This window comes from Xenia sp. Carnegie-2017, unplaced genomic scaffold, assembly GCF_021976095.1.
Source record: "Xenia sp. Carnegie-2017 unplaced genomic scaffold, XeniaSp_v1 HiC_scaffold_20, whole genome shotgun sequence".
Classification (NCBI taxonomy): Eukaryota; Metazoa; Cnidaria; class Anthozoa; order Malacalcyonacea; family Xeniidae; genus Xenia; species Xenia sp. Carnegie-2017.
The window spans coordinates 16,121,164-16,143,592 of record NW_025813483.1 but is presented as its reverse complement, the minus strand read 5'-3'; the positions used below and the strand labels follow the sequence as shown (position 1 = coordinate 16,143,592).

Below are 22,429 nucleotides of genomic sequence, written 5' to 3'. Positions count from 1 at the left end.
CGCATGCGCTCTTTGTTTTGCGAGAATCAATCGTAGCCAAACAATATGGCGCGGGATTTTACGATTGGTGATATAAAGTGACGGCTTAGCTTTACTTTTTTACAAATGGCCAAAGCACAATAAGAAAACAATCATCAAAGAAACAGCAGCATGCTATACTTTTTTTCTTCGTTTTTGTCTTTTTAATGTATGTCAATTACAAAAGTACAAATAAATGGATGAAAACAGGTCCATTGCAAAGTTGAATGAAGTGTCAGAAGAGGATGTAATTCATCTTTTAAACCATAAAAAGCAAAATGGTCGTGAAATTTTATGTGTTACGAACGCTGCTGCAAATGCAATTGCTTGTCATTTATCAGGGCAAACAAAACGGGTTAAAACAAATAATGCCAACAAACTTACTGCAGACGATAAGGAGAACCATTTGAATAAAAGCACAAAACAATCTGTTTTATCCATTGGTTCAGGTGATGCATACTTCCATGGTGAAGAAAGAGTAAGAGTACCCTCTCGTCTTCTACGTGAAATTAAATCACCTTTAGACAGAAGTGGTGGTGGTAACACATCAAGTACATCAAAAGATACTTCAACTGGAACTTTGTTTGCCAGTCAATCAAACAGTAAGTTTTAAAACAAGCAAAACAATTTTTTAAACGTATTTAAATAATTATGTCATCTATGTTCTAAGTGAAGCTGATGTTATGTCTAATTTAGGTGATCAGTCTTTTTATAAAACAACCAATAGCTCCACAAAAATTGTGAATCAAGCATCAAAATATGCTCATCCTACACAAAAAGAAAAGAAAAAGCATCAAAATCCTGTTATCAATTATTTGCCAGAAACTTCTTCATCAAACTTAAAAGAATCCTCTTTAGCCAGTAGAAGTCCAAAGTTATTCAAGAGTAGGTTCAATGATGATGAACATGTACCGACACATGACACAAATAAGGAAAAAAATGAAGAGTGCAAACCTTTGCAAAGCCAAGAAAATAGAATTTTACCAAAATTTACCTACAGAGAGCAAACTAAGTTTCTTCATCAGGGATTACCATCTGATGATTTGTCCCACATGCACTTGCCAGACACAGGTAAAAAAATGACATTTACCACATTATGAATTTTTTTCATCAACAACCACTTTATTTATCAGGTGAAGTTAAATCTCTTTCCTTCAATGTGACTGCAAAAGAAAAAGCAATAAGAAACATGCTTACAAAAAAGTGAGTTTGGAGAGTCATGCAATTCACTATGCCCATTGAAATAGGTATAGTATTGGTTGCAATGTGAATTTGTTATCTAGGCAAGAGCATGGTGCTGCAGTACGAAAAGTAGTTCAGCCAAAGATTGTTGAGGAAATTCAGGTACCAGATGTGTTGAAACCAACAGTTTGTAAAGAAAATAAAGCTGGTAGTGAAACCTCTGATAAACACCAACAACCTTCAAAGGAAACTGAACAGGTAAATGGATAAAGATTTATTTATTTATTTTTTTACAAATCTATAGTTGTTGTAGTGAGTGAACACTGAGAAAATTACATGGAAGGACCAAATTAGCAGGCTGGCTGTTCCAGAGTACATGGAATGAAGTTGAGTTTCTTTGGCAACTCCAGATCATATCTTACTAGGGGTCTATTACTAAATTACTAAATGACTTCAAAATTTGGAGCAAGAAGGGGTCTGGGAACAAATTTCTTAACTTGAAAATGGTGGAAAAGTTATTGGGGGTGGGGTACTCCCATGGGTAACACTGTCACTGTCTTTGTGATGAGGAGGACTTATATACAGTTACATCGTGGAAATTGAAAGTTATAAGTTCTAACTTAATTTTTTGTAAAATTTTTCTAGTTTTGCCTGCGACTAGGTGGATTTTTTTGCTTCTGCTTAAAATTTGAAATAAAATCAGTAGTACAACTAATGGTTTTGTTCTAAGATCTTTTAAGTTGCAAGTTCTAATTTACTTGGACCAATCATTCAAAATTGCGCGATGAAAAAATTATCCGCCCTACGTGGGGCTCGAACCCACGACCCTGAGATTTAGAGTCTCATGCTCTACCGACTGAGCTAGCCGGGCAGTTGAGGCAAGGCAGGAACAGTTTGCAAGATAATATTGACTATAATATTTTGGTTCTCTTTTGAAACTTTAGGTTCTTCAATAAATTTTTGTAGGAACGTAATGTAACTTATAAGTAATGTTGTACTAAGTGAGATATTGCATCCAACCACAGAACGTTTATCATGGCGTAAAGCCTCATCTTTTATTGCCGTTTTCCCATATCTTCCATTAACCGTGTATAGCATGTGCTGGAACACGAGTCTTATCTACTGCAGATTGCGAGCGGTTTTGAAGAGAAAATGAATAATGTTATGAACACTTTGACTTCGATTGAAAACCACTGCGAGCAGTATCGCATCTGGCAAGAAAAACATGAACAAATTTTGAAAGTAGATATTCGACAGCGAGATGAAAAAAGGTTACAACACTTAGAAGAAATGCAAAAACATCTTGTTGAGTATCAGGTTGGTATAATGAACTTTCAATTACTGAAGAGTTGATTTTAATTGTTTGATGTTATATCGCAAAAATTATCATTTCAAAGCCAGAAAATTGAGCTGTTTACTTGCTTTATTGTTGTCACTCACTTGATTTGCGAGACTTTGTGTTTTTAGCATCATGAAGTTAGGTTTGGATGTGAAATATTGCACAACATTATTCATGCAGAAAGGACAGAATTTGGGAGATATTTGTTTGCTAGTCATTGTTAATTGTTTTTATTGTAATTATCTTCATAACGATACTCCCGGGTTCAAACCATTTACTTTATTTTCATGACTAGTTACGTAATTCTCAACCTATAACTGCTTCTATGGCACATGCAAGCAACGTTAATGGAATGGCACAAGATGCAAATAAAATTGATAGTCATCGATTACGAACATCAGAGGCTGTAGCATCAGCTGACATCACCTCCAACTTGCAGAATGATTCGATTCTTTCCACAACAAACTATACCAAAGCAGTTGAACACAAGACACAGCCAAGTTTCAAGACTACAGCATATGGCAGTGTTTCATCTGAGGAAAAACCAAAATCTGGTAACATTAATTCTTTCCACACGTGAAACATGACATATTTAGTTTACAGACGTTTAACTTACATTACAAGCAAACTCTACATGTTTACATCAGTTGTTTTGTGCATGCAAAATTTTCTCTCAATTCGGCAATTTTTTCTGAAGACGTCAGGCTTTTTTTGCACTTCGCTCCGAGTTTCTGCTCAAGCACGATACTGATGGCAAATGCTGAGGTGATGATGTTTTCTAGGGGTAAAACGAAAGTTTGTGCGCAACACTCGTACTCAGACCTCTCTTAACTCTTCGTCAGACACATCGTCACTTCTGGATACCCCTCTTCCTCGGAAATGTCATCCGGTACCGATCACTCGCGATTGGAAGTCTGACCGATCAAAGAAACGCGTACACTTTGACACACTCGATAAAACAAACATGAAAAATACAACTAATATAACAGGTATGTCTTTAACAGAGTATTGTTACATAGAGATAGAGGTATTTAACCATTATATTTTTATTTCTTATGAATGGACCAGGTTACCGTTAACCTAAGAATGACGCTAAGATAAATTAAAATTTACAATCTTAGTTAATTGCTGCAAACTTTAGACGGGTCTTGTCTAGTTTCTGTTCAATTTTTCTTGTTTCATGTAACCAATGTTAATGATCCTTTTTATGCAGCCAACCCAATCACATCTGTCGAAAGTCGGAGTGAAGCTACTGTTAGACAATTAGCAAGCACGGGAAGGAATTCTCGTTTATCACTGGAACATGAAAGGTAGGCATTTGAAGTCATATTAAATGAAGGGTCATGGAAGGGTGGGCGTATGATATCGCATGAAATGAAGGGTGGCCTTATGACATCATATAATGAAAAAGGTTGGCATTTGATATCACATCACATGATATGAAGCCTTGTGACGTCATATGATGTGAACGGTAGAAATATGATATCGTTAAATCATTCCGATTGTTTACTCATAAAAGAAAGTTTTATTTTGTAAGCAGTAAGCACTAATGGTATAGACCAACTGAGTTCGTTACTCGTGATGCAATATGTTGTTTTTCACACACACACATACACACGCGCGCGCTCTATGTGATGTAATATGTGTTTAGTATTTATATCTTTTCATCTAAAATTAATAAAAGACCGTATGCAGTTATATTCTCATCGCGGCGGAATATAAGCTTGAAAAAGTTCTGTGTTTTTCCGCAAAATGCGTGTGTATGTTTTGTACATGATGAATGCATTTGATGAATGTTTTGTCGCATTCCTCCTTCCGTTTATAAAATGACATGTCATGACAGTCAAAATATCTAGTGGAAACGATTGTATCTCCACGCTTGTATAATTATTGAAAAACATATGCGTTGTACGCTTAGCAAGACTGCCATGTTCATGACGTCATCATGAACATATGTTATGGCTATTTCAAGAGATAAGAAGATTTTTAATTCGACGGTATTATTTCGTGATGAAAATTGTTGTAATAGCGCTCATGATCATTTCATTTATTTTTGAAATCAGAGTTATTCTTCAAGAGGGCACTTGTGTCATGATGAAAAATCACTAAATAATGAATATTTTTCAACGTGAAAAAAAACCACTTTCGTTTGATATGAATGGATGGGGATAGATAAAGACATGTCATATAATACTTGATGTTTACAGCATGCTTTATCGGGGATTAATTTTCTTTGTATTATCACATTATCAAAGCATAAAAATTATTTCTTATGCCTCATGTTTTGCATAAAAGTATCAACTCCGCTTTAAATAAATGTATTACTTAATTGCTTGAAAAATTAACGTCAAATCTAAACAAGTATTGCATTCCCGGCGTCTACACGTGACCGGAAGTGATGACGTTTTGTACTCGGGGTCTTAAAACATTGTGTGTTGTTATGCAGTCATACATCACAATCCTTATTTGTATTAATTACATCTTTGCCTGTTTCGGATGCCATGTCGTGTGATTATTCTAAAATAAACTATGGAATAGTCTCGAAAGTTCATCTCATTAAATCTGTCTGCTTTCGTTCTCATCACGGAGTCGTTCTCAAATACTTTTTGATTTAAAAAATATGTTAGAAATATTGTTAATGCGAGTACGTTTTTTGCAGAGTGATTTTCTTTGTTTTGCGATCAAATAAAGCATGATTCATGTATGGCTTCCTCTTTAAGGCAGAAATTGAAAAATATCAAATTTTGGACCATATTTCTGCTCGAGTTTGCGCTGACTAAATTATAATTTTATATGATGTCCTTAATATATATTTTCGATCCATTTTTCGGTTGCAACTCCTATAAACAACATAATTTTTTTTAAGTTTTGTGACGCGTTAGCCTTCCTTTATAAGCACATATTGAGTGAGGTCATCAATACGCAATTTTTGCGCAGAAAAGCTATCAACAATTTTCGCAATGTGTGAATATTAAGCATGTCGACTGCCAACATTCCTATCACACTTGTCAAATTCATTTCATAAATCGGTTAGCCTAATGAAATCTATCATATGTTGTGGAGAGGGCAAAAAAACAACATTTGATCATGTGAATGTTGATTTTCATATCAAGACTCAAATGGCTAGCACCTTGGCAATGATTCTTTTAAAGATCACATATCATGATACAACATGTTTCTCAGCACGACAGAATTTTTGCAGCAATTTGTTGCACTCAAACTGGGTGGCGTGGCGCCTTAGCGCAGACTCGTCAACGTCCGTGCTTTCACAATGAGAAGCACCACTGCTTATATGGCACCCTACCATGAGTTGGCGCCTTTATGTATATCATTTATCATGTTGTGTGCTGGTGCATGTTATTGATGTGTGCTTATATCATTCCGTCTATAATACTTATGCAAGTAAATATATGTACTGTTCCTCATTTATGTATCATTTCCATTTCTGTAGTTTATTCTTGCATCTATTTACATCATTATTTTTGATCAATTGATTTTACTGTACAAATTAAATACATTAGTCTGAGTTAAAATGTGAGCTTAATAAATAGATTACAATATAAAACTAGAGAGTTTTTCACTTCAAATGTACACAATTGTATTTCTATATAAGAGTGTGAAGCTTTGTGAACATGGGTGAGGGAAGAAAGAGGGGATATAGTTATTGTTCAATGTCCATTTGTCCATTTGTCCATTTGTCCTGCTGCGTATCAATGTTGACATTCTATCTGACCAATATTGTATATATTATTAGATTAAAATGTCACAGACATGCCATGCCACCAAATTACTAACGGAAACCAGATTAGGGCACCAAGAATTCATATGTGATACGTCCGTAGTTTGTGTAATTATAACCGTCTTAACCACATACAAATAAACGTCGGTATCTTTGAAGTTTGTAGCTACGATATATTTGCTATACTGCTCATTGCATCACCCAGCATGGGGGCGTTTTTAAACAATCTTTTAAGATCTATCGGTGGAATGCAATTTTAGTGATTAAAATAGGCAGGTGATCAGGTACTAGTTCACTCTAACACGCAGGATGGTTAATGTTTTGCTATAACATAATATAATTATTTCTTTTGAATTTTTTTATTTAATTGATATGATGAGAATGTATGAAAAGCGATGAAATGAATTTAAAAAGTAGATATGTTGCATAGTATACTTAAGTGCATTTATCTATTGACGATAACATCGTTGAGCTAGAACTTTCATCCTCGTGTACTTTAAGATTTTTGGCTCGACATCAAATAGCTCTATTGTCTACAGACAAAATTTATTCAAATCCGTCGTCGTCAAAGAGCTAAAGAAGCATTTACGAAAGTATGATAATTATTTATCAGCAGGGGTTCAAAGCGTCGCATTTTTCAAGCCATACGATACGTAAACAATATATGCTGAGTAAATGAATGAATTATGGATGATCAATGTTTTCTGGACGCATCCATGGCGCTGTTTTAGAAGCCACGTTACGTAGGTATGTGCGAAAATGAAGACAATGTGATTACAACTCTCAACAATACACCTCACATGATGCTATGCATGATTTTATCCTTTGACCTTAATTTTAGCGCACATGGCATACGTTATGAAATCCATATTTTAAAACTGAGCCGTTCATTGTTAAGCATAGAAATTGACCATAGACAAGATAAGTGTGGTCTTGTCTGTTTCTCCTACTCCTGAATAACCTCAATCAGGCACCACCCAGAATGCCTAAATCAATTCTTTATAGTTACCGCGATGTAAATTGCAATGGATTTGACGGTTGGATTATATCCTTCACTCTTGTTTCCGTAATATATTTCGTCAAAATCCCATTTAAGCCAATTGTCAATAATGAAAACAACAAGGTTATAGCCTGAGGTTATTTGGACATAATCAAATTGCCAAGAGTTGTTTTAGCAACAAACTGAGCATTATTGTGCTAAGAGATATTGGATGACATATTGCTGTAAATGTGACGAACAAGCAATTAAATTTGGGGATGTTACTCGGCGTCATAAATGAACAAAGCATGTTCTTTGAATGCGATCTCTTGGACGTTGTAATGATCAAAATTATCCGTTAGTACTACTAGTTCCGCTTGAGAAAAGGAAGAAGTACGTTATTCTCTTGGATAAGGACCACTGTGCCTCATGTGGAAGGCTTTGTATCTGATACAGTCACTTTCAAAAGAAGTGGAGATTACATTTCTTAAAGTACGATATATGGTTTAGTGAGATTTTTGTTCTACTGTTAAGTGCTCCCTCCCCCACACACACGCCCCTCTCCAGCTTGCCAAGAGCATGCTTTCTGTCATTCCTTTACACGTCTTCCACGATTGAAGACAAGAAGTTTGACTTCCCGTAATATGAAATGTTCTTCCTCCAAATTGTCTTGCACATGCAAAATCTGTTTTGATATTGATATGGTCACGTTTCCTGCCTTGAATGTAGTAAAGATTGACGTTGCAAAGCGGAAATCTTTTATGACGAGTGTCTAGCAATTCGCATTTCTATTGGTTGACCGTGACCCTCACTATAATGATCAATTAACGTCATTGTAAGTCGTTGTCATAAAAATGAGATCATTCATTGATTTGCTTTAAAAATAGATTAGGCAGCAATGTTGGCTAGAAGCCATGTGAATGATAATGAAGGGTGCGCGGTTAAGGGATGGCTTGAGTTGCCTGTGTTGGGGGGGTATGTGGACCAAAATAAATAAAGGTTTTACGATTTCTCCTTTAATAATTGTATTAAATATGAAAATGCAATGGTTTTGTGGTGTAGACGTTGTGGTTGATGATTTTCTTGCCAAAGACAAAGACCTACTATAACTCTTAAAAAATGGTCTACTTCACTTCATGTTCTTTTGATAAGCTTAGAATGTCTCTGATTTTGGGCGAGTTAAGGATCTTTATTGTTGTGATGCGCTTCATGCCCCCTTCTTTGATTAGCTCTTGAACAAGCGTTTTACATGTCATGAAAACGAGGCCAAGCAACCTTTGTAAGGTCATGTGTTTGACTTTCCGAAGGGATACATATGTCACTAAACTGACAATTTACTCTGTAAGGAAATAATGTCATATCAGCTCTTGAGTTTTTGGGTGCGATTGTTGTGTCATTGTTGAAGAATATATTAAGTTCTTTCTCTTGTCCGAAGGTCCGAATAATATTTGCTTCATTATATTTCCTTTCAATGATTGTAGAAATATTTTGCGATGAAAAACAAGTCTAATCCCACACATTTTTTCTTCATAATTTGACAGACATATTAAAGGCATGATCTTTCCATTATTTTTAATCTTATTGCCATTACCTCGGCACGAAGTTTGGTTGGTTGAACTTCCACTTGAGAAATTAGAAAGTTGTTGATGTATGTATTTACACACTGTAGTAAATCCAAGTGCGACGTAACGTTAATTGCACACCATTGATCTGATGCAGATCAAGGTGTCAAACTTTCAAATCATATTTGTAATCAAAGACTGATTGCTTCTAGGATTGTACTGTGTTGGGCAGGCTAACTACGGATGGCGAAGTTTAAAAAGCGTATCACCCCCGCGTGATTAATTATTTTGTACTTTGAACGGCATTTCTTATCGTTTGCTCGTTGTGTAATATATTTTTGGGCACAATGGTTTTCTGGAAGTATGACGCAGTCATGTTTATCAGTCGTGATGATATTTTTCATCAAATGTGTTATTTTGCAATACGCCATTTTAATGCTTCGTAACATTACATACACCAATACAATGTTTTGTTGTAATATGCAAATTTTGGTGTTTTAATGAATAAATAACAGCGAAAAGATAATGGCCTGTTTAATTACTTGCATGTGAACTGAACCTCAAACGACAAAAGAATGTCACTATCAATGACATCATGGACAACTCTACTATTATGATTAGACCTTCGTTAGCTATTCAACATTGACGAGTTTTACTGACAGCACAGAAAATTGCCTATTTGTGTTTAGGTTACAATTCCTTTCCCTTTGTAGTATGGAACCCCTGTGATGTTAAAAGCCACACGAGAACATGATGCATGCCAATGCGTGTGCGAATGTAAACGTGTGATGGCTTTTCTTTACTTGTTTGGATTTCAAAGCAAAGCCGACAGCGAATAAAAAATGTGAAACGTGGGCTAGACCATGACGTCACACGGTGGAATCTCACTTTAGAAAGATTTCTGACAAGTACTCCTATTGGGAGCTTCCGCTTTAACGTAAAAACGACGTGGCTGTATAGAACATTACATCTTGCGAACTGCAGCTTCATCGTAGTCTACGTGTAACGAAAAAATATTTCTCTCTACCCCAGCTGCCTGATTTGGACATCGCTGATAGTAACGCTTTACTGACGTTATAGCTTGTTGAATGTTTGAATATTTTTGTGTGACGTAACGTAATTTGTCGTTGGCCAAGAAAGAAAGAAAGCCGCCGTTGTTGCGTGGCTGTTTGTGAACTAACATATCAAGTCGTCGCGATTTAAATAGTTTTTCTATCATATTTTTTAAGTGTCAGTCAGTTGTCTCTACTGTTTTGTGAATGAGAAGGGAAGACGGCGAAATGTCATCGCGGGTTTACCGACAACATTGTTATTTGTGTGATCTACCTCACACACCATGGGCAATGCTAACAGAATTCTCAGAGCCGATATGTCGAGGTTGCTGTAACTATGAAGGTGCCGAACGTATTGAATACGTTATAGAACATGCGAGGACGTTGAGAAAAAACTACGAATTAGAAAAGGCAAAAGCAGAACAAGGAAATTATTCGAATACTTCGCCTAGCCCGCCGTACGCGTCCATGAATGGACGTGCTCCAGCAACTAGCCCTAATAGCGTAATGGCCCAACGCAAATATTTTGCTTCTAATGCAGCTTATGCATCGGCCATGGGTCGTGGTGAACCTATTCCTAAAGGTATTTCGTCTAGTTTATATCCTTCTCGTGTTAGCGCGGCACCGTTGCCATTAGTGAAAATCGAAGGGAACCCGAATGGTCGTGGCTACGCTCTGCCTGCCTCTGTTAGCATGAATGCCGTAATTTCTAATGTTAGACAGCCGAGTGAATGTGACGATGCAACAAGAAAAGGATTTCCTTCTGCTTTGGTTGCCGGTTTTCCTCATCCCGGTGGACATCACGAAGAACAGCCAAGACTTGTACGGGAAACACTGGCAACATTAAATCAATCTACTCCATTTGATTTGCGTTTTAAGAAAGATCCATCGCTTCGTGCCAGAGCAATGCATTTCGACGTATTTAACAAATCACATGCACCGGGTCTAGGCGATTTCGAAATGAAGATTTTCATCGAGTATCCTTACGGGTCTGGGAATTTCATACAAAGTGCATCTGGCGCAGCAAAACAGATGCAAAACGACAGTATTAAAGATGTTGTAAAGAGTAGTGCTTCGTCTGGCTGTAAGGCATTGGAATACGAGAAAATACACGGCTCTGGTGAATGGATTACTCTTAGTGACTTAATATCAGAGAGTGTACGGTGTTTCAAAGAACCTGTAAACACAGACTTACTACCAACGCCTTATCGTGAAGGCGACATAGCAAATTCTCCTTATATTAGTAGAAATCGCGTACCGCGAAAACGAAGAGTGACGCCGGATTTGGATGGTGAAAGCGATCCCATGGCGAAGCAAGCAAAAGATGATCAAAAAAGAGCCGGCGATCCTAGTAAAAATGTCATGTCATCCATGGGCCTTCCTTCCAGTAACACAAGCACAGCAATTCCTTCCGCCTCGGTACCACCAATGGTGTCAACAAGACCAGGAGGGGGTCCAGGTAATGTTGACAGTCGAAATCGTGGCATTCCTGATCATAGTCGACTACATAATGGAATAGGTGATCCTATGAGCGGAGGGAAAATGCCTCCAACATCGTCTATGGACAAGAACTCTGGTATGGGTACTGTCAAAGATCAGCCAACCGTCACTCCTGGTGTTTTGACTTGTGTATTATGTAATGGACGATTAGAAGATACTCATTTTGTACAATGTCCTTCAGTAAGTCATCATAAGTTCTGTTTCCCATGTTCTCGTAAAAGTATAGTTTCTCAAAAATCAGAATCGGCAGAGGTGTTTTGTCCGAGCGGTGAACGTTGTCCCCTGCAAGGCAGTAATCTACCATGGGCTTTCATGCCTGAGGAAATTAAGACTATAGAAGGTTATGGAGTAACACAAAATGGTAAAGACAAAGAAAAGTAAAGTGTTGCTACAATTGGAGATGATGTGAAAGCTCCTCGACGTCCTTGAACGTTCTTGTCATTTTCCCAATTCGATTTCAATGTTCAAATTTTATGATTGTGTTCTGCGTTGAAAATTTGTAATATAATTCCTTTAAAATGCTGAAACTTGTGTATAGGGCTTGATTACATTAAAAGATATTCATTACTTTCATTTTCTGCGGCAGTTTTTCCTAAAGGTTTTTATGTTTATTCCTAGAATTATTTCGTATAACTGAAGAATGTGTTAAATATGCCCTTTTTGGGCTGAGGTCCTTTCTCTATTTGTATATATTCATCCATTCAAATACAAATACGTATTACTTTTACAAAAATTTACAATTATTGGAAGTATAATGAGATTTTCGTAAAAAGCTTGCAAACGTGTCTCGCATTACATAACCAATAGTTGATAAATATTCAATTGGACTTAAAAAAGTAAAGCGTCTGTTCTATTTCAAATATTTGACTGTCCGTCTTTAATTGGGTAAGCAATAATCGCATACAAAGTAATGTATTTTCCTGTCAACAGCATATCTGATAGAAGTTGTATTCACCCACTTGTTTTCCTCCAAATGAAAGCTGTTTACCTTATGTTCTGCATTTATCTTTACAGAAAATGTAATACATGGTTTGATAAATCTCATCAGAATTTCTCATGATCTATGGAATTAAATTTTAAGGAAAGAAATAGAGATATTTCTTTTGAGTGTAATGAACACAATCAAAAACAAGTATAACTTGCCATTTACATTGCAAAACTCTTCTTTTCTGTTTGACTCACGAAAAGTTAGAGCTTGGACTTTTTGTCGTGATCAATAACGAAGTCATATGTTGTTTCCACATCCAAATCTGTGCCACGTTTTATCGAGAGTAAATCTTCTCATTTTTTTTTTATCATCCACGCCGCGAGTACACATAATATTTTATGTTTATCTACGCCATATCTTATCGTATTTCTCTTAATGTTTTACTAAATTTTTTCATGTAAATATTGAATGCATGCTGTGGCTGTTAAATAAGGTAAAACTCTGTTTCATGTGAGGATGCGATAGATAAATATCAATCGTTACTCTTTTTACCTCAAAAATATGGATAAGAATTTTATCATTTGTCGTCAGGTGGTTGTGGTCAAGTTGTTACTAGACGCAACAGACATGTCTTCAACATAATTCCCACTCAATTATTTTCAAATATAAAATTATGCATGTATGAAGGAAATAATTAGTTATCGTACGTTTATTGTCTCTAAAAAATACATCGCATATTTTAAAATTTCTTTCACTTTATTTGCGGCAAATCTTCTTTGGAGTTCATGTAACGGCCCTATGCCAAATGACTTTTAATCGTCCTGAATATTGAGCAGATTTTAAAACAAAATCCTTTACGTTGCGTGTGGAATTCAACGAATGTATATCTGTTGTTTGTCACCCGCTAGGCGTATGTCTTGCTCTGCTATTAATATTTATAAATACATTATGTTGTGTAATCTAAGGGAAGACTTTCAATCTGTATGTTACGTTGAACATTCATAAACTCAAAGTCATACACTCACCGAAATCATTTAAGATTCTTTCTCTCTCTTCCACACACACTTATACCAACTTACTATATTGACTTATTGAACGATGTTAAGGAAAAAGACCACCGCCATTTCATATATTTCCTTCATGAGAAAAGGCAAAGCGAGTAATTCATTCGTGATGAACGCCGAGAGTTTTGACGTCGAAAACATTTCATTCCATATTCACATGACATGACAATTAAGAGGCATTCTTCCCACATATTTTAATAAACTGATGTATGACGGACGGTTATACCGTCATAGGTTATTATTATCAAAACAACTATTTCTCAAATGTACAAAATTTATGTCCCGTTTTGTGAATTTAGCGAAAGTTAAAAGAAATCTTCTAATATATACGTAATTCATAAGTAGCCAAGAGTACTTTTGTTTATATTTGAAATCCTTCTGGTTTCGTAATTAAGACGTAGGCGTGACATACTTTTCATTTTCCGCTTGTACAAAGATACAATATCCAAAAATAACCGGCACCTCTTCAATGCACACGTACATACAGAGGTCAATGCTGGCATTTATAATTAGCTCTTATACTGGTAATAGTACTTATTCGAATTCGACTTAAGAAGTTTTTCATGCGATCTGATATAAACTGTGTGCTCCCATCAAGTTGAAATAATAATGTCGGTCGAAGTAATAATAATAATAACAACAACAAAAACAGTCCTTCTCAGGACTTTATTAACCTGGACGATCATCATTTACAAACATATAACGATACTCCCGGGTTCAAACCATTTACTTTATTTGAATATTTAATAAAAGTGTCAGATAAAGGCATTCAGTTCATTCACAATTCGACCAGAAATTATTTGCATCTTTTTAATGACATTCTATCACTACAAAGCATGCCGCAGTTTATTGTGCAAGAATTTATTATGGTTTAAAGTCTTAGTGATTGATAAATAGTTATGTTAATCCTTCATTTCACGAATTACGCATCCTGTATTCCCACTCTAATGACAAATAGCAACGAATTATGTTTAGTTAGTATTTGCAAAAAATTTGATGATGAAAGAATGTTGTATTTGAAAAATGTGATTTTTAGATGGCTTTGATGACCTTTCTGTTTTCGTAATTTCTTTATTCTAAAAGAATTTAATAAGTTTTTCGTGGCCTTTGTACAATTATAGTCAATATGATGTCACCTGTTTTTTTAACTTTTCATTTTGTTACAGACAAATGACATCTCGTCGATCCTCAAATGCTGACGTCATTGTCAACGACATCAGCAAACTACGTCAAGAGCTTCGAGGTGCACTTCGGGTGAGTCTGTTTCCCACAAGACTCAAATGCGGTGACCTATACATTCCGCAAGTTTGATCTTGCTACGTAAATTTCATGTCATTAAGATTATTCCTTTCTTTAGAAATCCATTGTTTATACTGTGAGTAAACACCGAAATATCAATATAGCACTACCAAATTTGTACGCTGACTACACCATGCAAACGATAGTTGAAAACTGAGACAAAAAATATTTCGTAGTGGTTTTGTAGAGCTATGAAATGTTACAGCGAAAAGTCGCCAGACGAAAATTACCTGCTACTTCACATTGAATTTTATACATTACCGTTTTCGTTGTACTTGTGTTTTCATTTTACCTACAAATTAGTTGCATTTGGTATGTTTTCGTCAACAGGACACTGAACAGACAAAAAGGAGTTTGAAGAATCTGGATGATCGAATTTACTCTCAAGTATGAAGTAAATCCTCAAAACTGTGGAGCTCAGACAATTTTTTGCTAAATAAGCTCCCGTTACTGTCCCAATCTTTCACAATTTGTTGTAATTCACTAGATTTTAATGGTGTATGCTTAAACATACAGCTTGTTGGTATTTGCCCGTAGATATCTTCAAGTGATGAAAGTGTATTTGCCTTCCCCGATCATTCAAAGGTTTATCCAATCGATGCATACTTAGTAAGTTGCTTTAAAACTATCTTCACACGTTCATTTTGACATCTCACATTTTGTTTTTGCTGATGATGTTCTTAGCGAGCAAATCGTAGCATTCCTCAAGAACTTTCAAATTTAAAAGTCGAAGATCAAAGTGAAAAAGAAACAAACCCAAGTAAAAAATTTTGTTTTCACATGAATCAAGACACAAGAATATGTAGATTTCTATTTTCAGACAAATATAAACTGATGGAAAACAATCATGTTTCTTTTGTGTTTTTTTTCTACTCAATACACGCGGGGATGTGATAATGTACATTCATATAATTTGATTTGTGTTCATAGCACGTGACGGCGATTCAGGTCTGTGTTCGTATGCGCTTTCTGTTCTCCGTGATGTCCAAAGGCAAAAAGATAACTTGGAGCGGAATTTGAACGAGTTGTCAAGACGACACCGTGAGCAGTACTTGTATGATGTCATAGAAAATGACACAACGTAAGTCGCTATCAACTTTTCTCGTAAACTTTTAAGCATGGTTCTCATATAGTCGTCCGAGTCGTTTCAGTCGTGCCAAAATTTCACAGACGACCCGTGTGACTGTATGAGAACATTTCAGAGGTGACCGGGATGACCTCAAATGACTCACATGACTGAAACGACCAAGGTCGCGTTGATAGAACTTTGCTCTATCTGGACGACCGGAACGACCGTTGAGAAAGCGACCTTTTTATCGCGCTAAACTATTTAAAAAAGCAAATAACCAGCCAAAAGTCTTTGATAAACAGCAGCCGCCATTCTTTAATGTTTCGCGAAAAAATTAATTAAGCAGTCTCTCAGCAGCGCTATTACGAATATATGAGGATTCCGTAGCTTGAGTCGTCCTAGTCGTTTTGAAAAACAACAAAACAACTTGAAACGACTCGGACGACTCTAGCGACTTAATGAGAACCAGGTTTAATAGTTCTTTGGTTTTTGAACAGTCTAGTAATTTATCACACATCATTTGTCCATTTAATAGATTTAATGGCGATTTTGCAAGAATTCGGAGGGATGTAGCTAGAAAAATCGAACAAATGGATGAAGTATTGAAAGTAATATCTACTCGTTCATATCTTCAGCGTGTATAAAACGCAGTCCAAAAATATCTGCTGTTTTTTTCTCGTGTTTCAAAAAAATGGAAGGTGGAGCTTGAACAAGAAGAAGAGCAGATAGCTACAAGAAAAGAAGTGAGTGCAGAAACACCAAAACCTGCAAAGCAAGCTCGATCGATGCGTGGTGTCCCAATAAGTACCGAAAATCGAGCTAAACTCCGAAGTACATTAGCTGGAAAGGAGAATACTACAAAGCAAATTGCGGCAAAGTCAAAGGTTTTTATATTGCTTATAATAGGCAGAGTTTTTGCAAATTATAAAAATATTTATCGTTACTTATAGAACACAAAACAATTAACAAAATTCACTTCTATGAAACAACAATCGACTGGAAAATTGTCAGACCATAACGTACAGAAACCACTTGTACTTGGTGAACGAGTTAAGCGCAATAGCGTTCGTTACCAATCTCCTGGGAAGGTAGAAAGGGGTACATCAAGAAAAAGCTGTGCCGAAGAAAGGTATTGTCAATGATTTTAATTCGTTAGTATTCAGCCACAACAATAACTTCAAGGCGTTATTTCTTCATTAAAGATTGGATGATTCAAACTCTTCCACCATACAAGATTCTTGGCGTCCTACAACCCAACGATGCTATTTTCAGAGTAATTTTACGAATGTACCTGCTAAAAAATCAGTGATCGAAGAACCAGTTAAAGAACACCATAAATCTGTATTTGGTCAAACACTGCCTTTGGCCATTCCTTTAGGGAAACCTCGAGTGGATTCTTCCTTGCGACCATTGCTGTACAATGACGAAGGTATGCTTGTGAAGTAAACAATATGTTTGTTTAAATTTATTGGGGGCTTTGTTTCTCAACGACTTAACGTTGTGTAATTTTCTTCATTGGGCTCGTAAAGAATCCAAGGCACTTCACAGAACTGAAACAACATCAAACTCGACGCAATCGAATGTTGCAGTAATTACCATAAAAGACGAAGAGTGTCTTCAGGACGCTCAAACTTCTATGAAAAGGCATAAAAAATCTATGTTAAAGAAGAAAGAGAAAGTAGCTCTAGAAAAACAGGTATTAATGACTTGATATTTCATGAATATAAGTGTTTAATGGGATGTTACAATCGAACTGTAAAATACCGATGCTCTTTTCAAAAGATCTTACCAAACATCGACATTGACACTTCAACTTTATCCGAAGAAAGCACTGTCAGTAACGTGAGCGAAACATTACAGAGAAAAATTATGGTAACGTATTCTCAGAAATTAAACTTTAATAAATATATCTAATATTTTGAGTTATAGTGAATGCAATGAAAAGTTTTTTCAGACTTGGGTGTTTTAGATTTTTGTACATTGTTTACTTGGTATTAGTATGAACGATATCGACATTCTTTTAGTGTCTATTTTATATGCAATTATTTCGTTATTGTTTTTTTATTGTTCGTCTTCCGATCCACCTCAGCGACCTTCAGCTTCAGATTATGATGAGTTTAAAGATTATGAACATGTGAGAACACAGGAAGATGACCAAGAAATAGAGAAGGTCAATATATAGATTTTGGCACTCTTGATATAATCAGCATTCTTTCATTGCTTTTTGTTTTTATAGTCCATCGAATTTAAAAATGAAAATGCTATATCGTTGAGTGGAGATTTCCGTGAAGACAAAACAATATATGAAGGACCAGTATTTCCTCCTCAAAACATTTCTACGGAAATGCCAGACAGCGATGGAAATATTGGAGATCTAAGAATACAACAAGAAAATGTTGAAATAAAAGCAAGAGAATTGTATGTATAAAAAATAATAAACACAAAACTTTATGTGTACTCATCGTATTTATGAAAAACTATCTGTTTACAAAGACACTTTGCAATCTTGAAGAGTTGACCACAGTAAGTTACTTAGTTGTCTCTTTTAGAATTGAACACGAGTTGCTTGCCCGTATCATGAGTGAGATGACTCCGCCTGTACATGATCCTACATCAAATATGCGCACAAGTCAATCTTCAGAATCAATCAGAAGCTACGACAGCGAACCTGACATTGCTGGTAACGTATTTGAACTTATTTTCATGTCATTTTTCCGAATATATTGATTTCAACCTGAATTATTGATCTTGTATTTTTGTTGTTTCAGCTACGATAGGACTTCGTGGTATTCAGTTATTTGTCGATGCAGGCATTCCTGTTCACTCTGACTTCATACGTAATCTTATTCAAGAAGTTTTACATGAAAAAATTACAGGAATGCTCGGTTTTCCTAAATCTGATTCACTACATGAGCAGCAACCCCAGATGCAATCAAAGGTATGGCATTAACTGAACAACCAAAATGTTTTGCTTACAATGTAATGTACCCTGGCTCTTATCTTGACTTTTCCCCTAGCCTTTTAAGTGAATAAATGAAGTCAATTAGCATGTTCTTAACCCTGATGTTCAACACATAAACTTGCATAAGGGAAGCTAACAGGGGAAACATTGGATAAAATGTGTATACCAGCAAACTTGCATACGGGAAGCTAACAGGGGAAACATTGGATAAAATGTGTATACCAGCAAACTTGCATACGGGAAGCTAACAGGGGAAACATTGGATAAAATGTGTATACCAGCAAACTTGCATAAGGGAAGCTAACAGGGAAACATTGGATAAAATGTGTATACCAGCAAACTTGGATAAAAGTATACCAGCAAACTTGCATAAGGAAGGAAACATTGGATAAAATGTGTATACCAGCAAACTTGCATAAGGGAAGCTAACAGGGAAACATTGGATAAAATGTGTATACCAGCAAACTTGCATAAGGGAAGCTAACAGGGAAACATTGGATAAAATGTGTATACCAGCAAACTTGCATACGGGAAGCTAACAGGGGAAACATTGGATAAAATGTGTATACCAGCAAACTTGCATAAGGGAAGCTAACAGGGGAAACATTGGATAAAATGTGTATACCAGCAACATCATAGCTAAATCAATTACACGTAGAATTATTACTTTTCACAGGTCGTGAATATCAGCACAAAATTTAAAACAGAATTTGAGGATTATCCCAACGTTGATACTTGTAAAAGTACTCCAAGTTTGAGCAGCGTATCAGAAGATCGATGTTTGTCTCACATTGTTACACCAAATAAAACGACAAGTAGCGACTCTACGTTATCACACGACTCTACTGTGGATGACAAAAATTTACGCGACTTCGTTGTTTCTACTAATGAACGTGATGATGTTGTGGAAGAAAGGTAAGTAAAACATCGTACTTTTATTAGGAGATCATTTTGAGACAGGATCAACACGGCAATGATGTAGTTTACTGTCATGTGTTGATATATTCACATCCAGCCTGTCTATTTAGGAAAAGCATTTATTTTTACGTCTTGCAAATGAAGTTGTTATAATATACAATTAAATCGTAGACTATTGATTCACTCCGATGTTAAAAGTCCTGTTGTAACTCCAATTGCTTCTCCGAGTCCTCCTCGGTCCGTTAAATCCATGAATACACCTGAAGTGTCAGAGAAAATCGAAAGGAAAGAACAGACTCAACTAGAAGTTCCGGAGATCACAGTATCAATTCAAGACAAGGTATCTGATGAAAGCTTGTACGACGATGAAGACGACAATAATTTGAAAGAGTAAGATTTTTTCTCTTTGACTAAAGACTATTTTGACACTCGATCAAATTTTCATATGTGTTGATTGTAAAAAAAATAGTGATTTTCATTTTTTTGGTAGACAAACATATGTAGAAGATAACAATGATGAAAATCAAAATACCGAGGATGATGTTCCACCCATAAATTATGAATCAGATCCAAAAATTATACTATCAAAAATAACCAACAGTCCATCAAGTTTAATCACCACTACGACATACTCTAGCCGAAGTACAATGGGAACATTTGCAACTGATGATGAGATTTCCGAGGGCGAACAATTACAGGTACTTTAATTTACTGTAAATTTATAATTAAAACTCTTTTTGCAGTGTTGTAAAATACAAACTAATAAAACGACGTTTATGTTTATTGTACCCCCCCCCCTGTAGCCATATGTTCACGCTGGTCAGTACAGTGAAGGAGAATTTGTTGCTCCAATGGTAGTCCCTGGAAACATGACAACTTTACACGAAATACCCGACGATATTTTGGACAATGTCAATATGTCAAGTAAGATTTTAGGGTTCAAGTCACGGTATTTAATAATCGCTATACATTATGTATATATGTATTGTGTGTATGGCAGATGCTGATCCAATAAAACAAGCTTTTCATGGTCTGCTAAAATCAGATTATGCATCAGACAAAAGTACGTCTTCTCCTGACAAAAGCACATCAAATGAGGAGCAGACGAGCAGTGAGGGACAGCAAAAATATGTTTCGAGACCATTCGTGCATCATGTTAGTGATTCTTTTTTGAAATAGAAATTTTATTTTGCATAGTAAATTAATAAGGAAATGAACATTTTGAACTCTAAATATGATCAATTAATATTTTTTTGTTTGTTTTGTAGACAACTGATAATGAAGATCGCAGTGAAGGAGAAATGGCAGGTGACGTTGTTTTGATGCTGCTCAGCAGAATAAGGCAATCAGTTATGCCATCAAATAATTTACCGGTTATGGACGGGCAAGACACGCCCAGTTTGGGTGAGGTCCAAGTTGCACAACGATGTAAGTCGATAAATGACAAATTCTGATGTACTTTGAAGGTTTTCATGATTTTCTGCATTATTTATTACTGATTTGATGTATGGTGTAGTGGATAATGTATTAGTCAGTAACATTCGAGAATACATGAGAGAAAACTTGTTTGCATGCTGTAGAAAAAGGATGCTGCTTTCCTTTGTAGCCATGCAAAGAACATTTGTAGCAAAACAAAACGATACTAAAGTGTCACCAGGAGAATTTGTTGCGCAAAATCCCGTTCCAGTCAACTTCAAGCATATGCCAACGCAAACGTTGGAAGATTCATTTGTGTCCGATTCTGATGAGAACAATAACAGTGAACAAAACAGCTCTATTGGTGAAGTACGAAATAAGGTTAATTTCACAGAGTTTTTCTGTTCTTATTTAGCTAAGGGCTTAGCAAGTATAAAGTTTTTTGAAGTACGAGCTCTGTAGGCGAATTTTTTAAATTTAAAGTCTTGTGAAGGACATCTGAAATCAACTATTTTTTCTAGAACAAATGCATTTTATATTCAATGTGTAAACAATTGCCTTTTTTAGACAATAAATTCGAACATTATCATGGTTACACCTAAGAAAGTTGAAGTACCATCCACTAAACGAAAACCTTTCTTTGGTATCTCTTATGGACAGTCTTTATCCGACAATCCAATAGAAAATACAAATTTCTCGCAACTTGTTGAAGTAAGACGTGATCATAACACAAGTACTCCAACCGATCGACGCTCTGAGTCAGGTAAGAATGAATCCATAGACACTTTAGCCGGATATGAGGTTGGTTCCCATGATATTCGTGTCACTCATCACGTGACTGGTGAAATCAACCAAGATGAGCGTCCAGAAAAAATCTCACCAGAAGAAAGTCATATAAGTGAGGGAGTGCTTACTGGATGTGAAGATTCTATTGACCAGATATCGTACTTATCAGGTGGAGAAGTTTAGCGACCCTTAAAGATATATATATTATTCCAACATACACCTGCGTACTTTATTATTTAAAGAAGCTGATATCTGAAGCCAAAAACATATTTCTCTTTTATTAAACATTCCTTGTTTTCATTGAACAAAGGAAACAGAACTCTGCCAATAATGATAAATTATCAACACGTGAACCCGTAGCAAGAAAACCTACTTTTGCCGTTTTAAGTAACGTCTTAATAGTTGCCAAAGCATGTATCATGAAGTTTTTATTTTTACATGCTTATCCCAACAACATTAGTGGCTTTTTTACAGCTTTGGGCTTTTGGAAACATTGATATGTTACGTATTTGCATAGGTAATGACAGGTAATGAGAAATTTGAGATATTAAAATATGTAATATCCAACTATTATCGCCTAATTTTCCGTCGTAAGTTAACAATTATCATAAAATTT

The 22,429-nt window shown here is 35.8% G+C and overlaps 2 protein-coding genes and 1 long non-coding RNA gene across 3 annotated transcripts; 2 read left to right on the top strand and 1 right to left on the bottom strand.

The window, feature by feature from the left end:
• The first annotated feature begins 47 nt into the window (after positions 1-47).
• Positions 48-22,383, top strand: LOC124442598 (protein TALPID3-like). The gene is made up of 31 exons (XM_046993085.1): positions 48-620; positions 715-1,089; positions 1,152-1,221; positions 1,302-1,458; positions 2,329-2,517; positions 2,835-3,093; positions 3,322-3,528; positions 3,753-3,849; positions 14,530-14,617; positions 14,993-15,049; positions 15,200-15,271; positions 15,347-15,422; positions 15,593-15,743; positions 16,267-16,339; positions 16,430-16,615; positions 16,682-16,860; positions 16,934-17,160; positions 17,261-17,427; positions 17,514-17,603; positions 17,821-17,901; positions 17,968-18,149; positions 18,281-18,411; positions 18,500-18,669; positions 19,370-19,608; positions 19,783-20,001; positions 20,102-20,309; positions 20,415-20,535; positions 20,612-20,766; positions 20,880-21,039; positions 21,218-21,408; positions 21,595-22,383. The coding sequence occupies exons 1-31, from the start codon at positions 215-217 to the stop codon at positions 21,994-21,996; spliced, it is 5,385 nt and encodes a 1,794-aa protein (XP_046849041.1). The 5' UTR covers positions 48-214; the 3' UTR covers positions 21,997-22,383.
• Positions 2,804-3,328, bottom strand: LOC124442602. Its single transcript, XR_006947301.1, has 2 exons — positions 3,156-3,328; positions 2,804-3,072 (listed from the first exon to the last, which is right to left on the bottom strand). It is a non-coding gene; the product is annotated as an uncharacterized LOC124442602 (long non-coding RNA).
• Positions 9,402-12,152, top strand: LOC124442599 (probable E3 ubiquitin-protein ligase IRF2BPL). The gene has a single exon (XM_046993086.1). It carries the CDS (start codon positions 10,079-10,081, stop codon positions 11,750-11,752), a length of 1,674 nt encoding a protein of 557 aa, XP_046849042.1. The 5' UTR covers positions 9,402-10,078; the 3' UTR covers positions 11,753-12,152.
• Positions 22,384-22,429: the final 46 nt, after the last annotated feature.

Coding starts and splice junctions, on each gene's coding strand:
- LOC124442598 (XM_046993085.1), top strand. CDS start 215: ATGGATGAAAACAGGTCCATTGCAAAGTTGAATGAAGTGTCAGAAGAG. Junction 18,670..19,369: donor AACCCCAGATGCAATCAAAG/GTATGGCATTAA, acceptor TACTTTTCACAG/GTCGTGAATATCAGCACAAA. Junction 21,040..21,217: donor GGTCCAAGTTGCACAACGAT/GTAAGTCGATAA, acceptor TTTCCTTTGTAG/CCATGCAAAGAACATTTGTA.
- LOC124442599 (XM_046993086.1), top strand. CDS start 10,079: ATGAGAAGGGAAGACGGCGAAATGTCATCGCGGGTTTACCGACAACAT.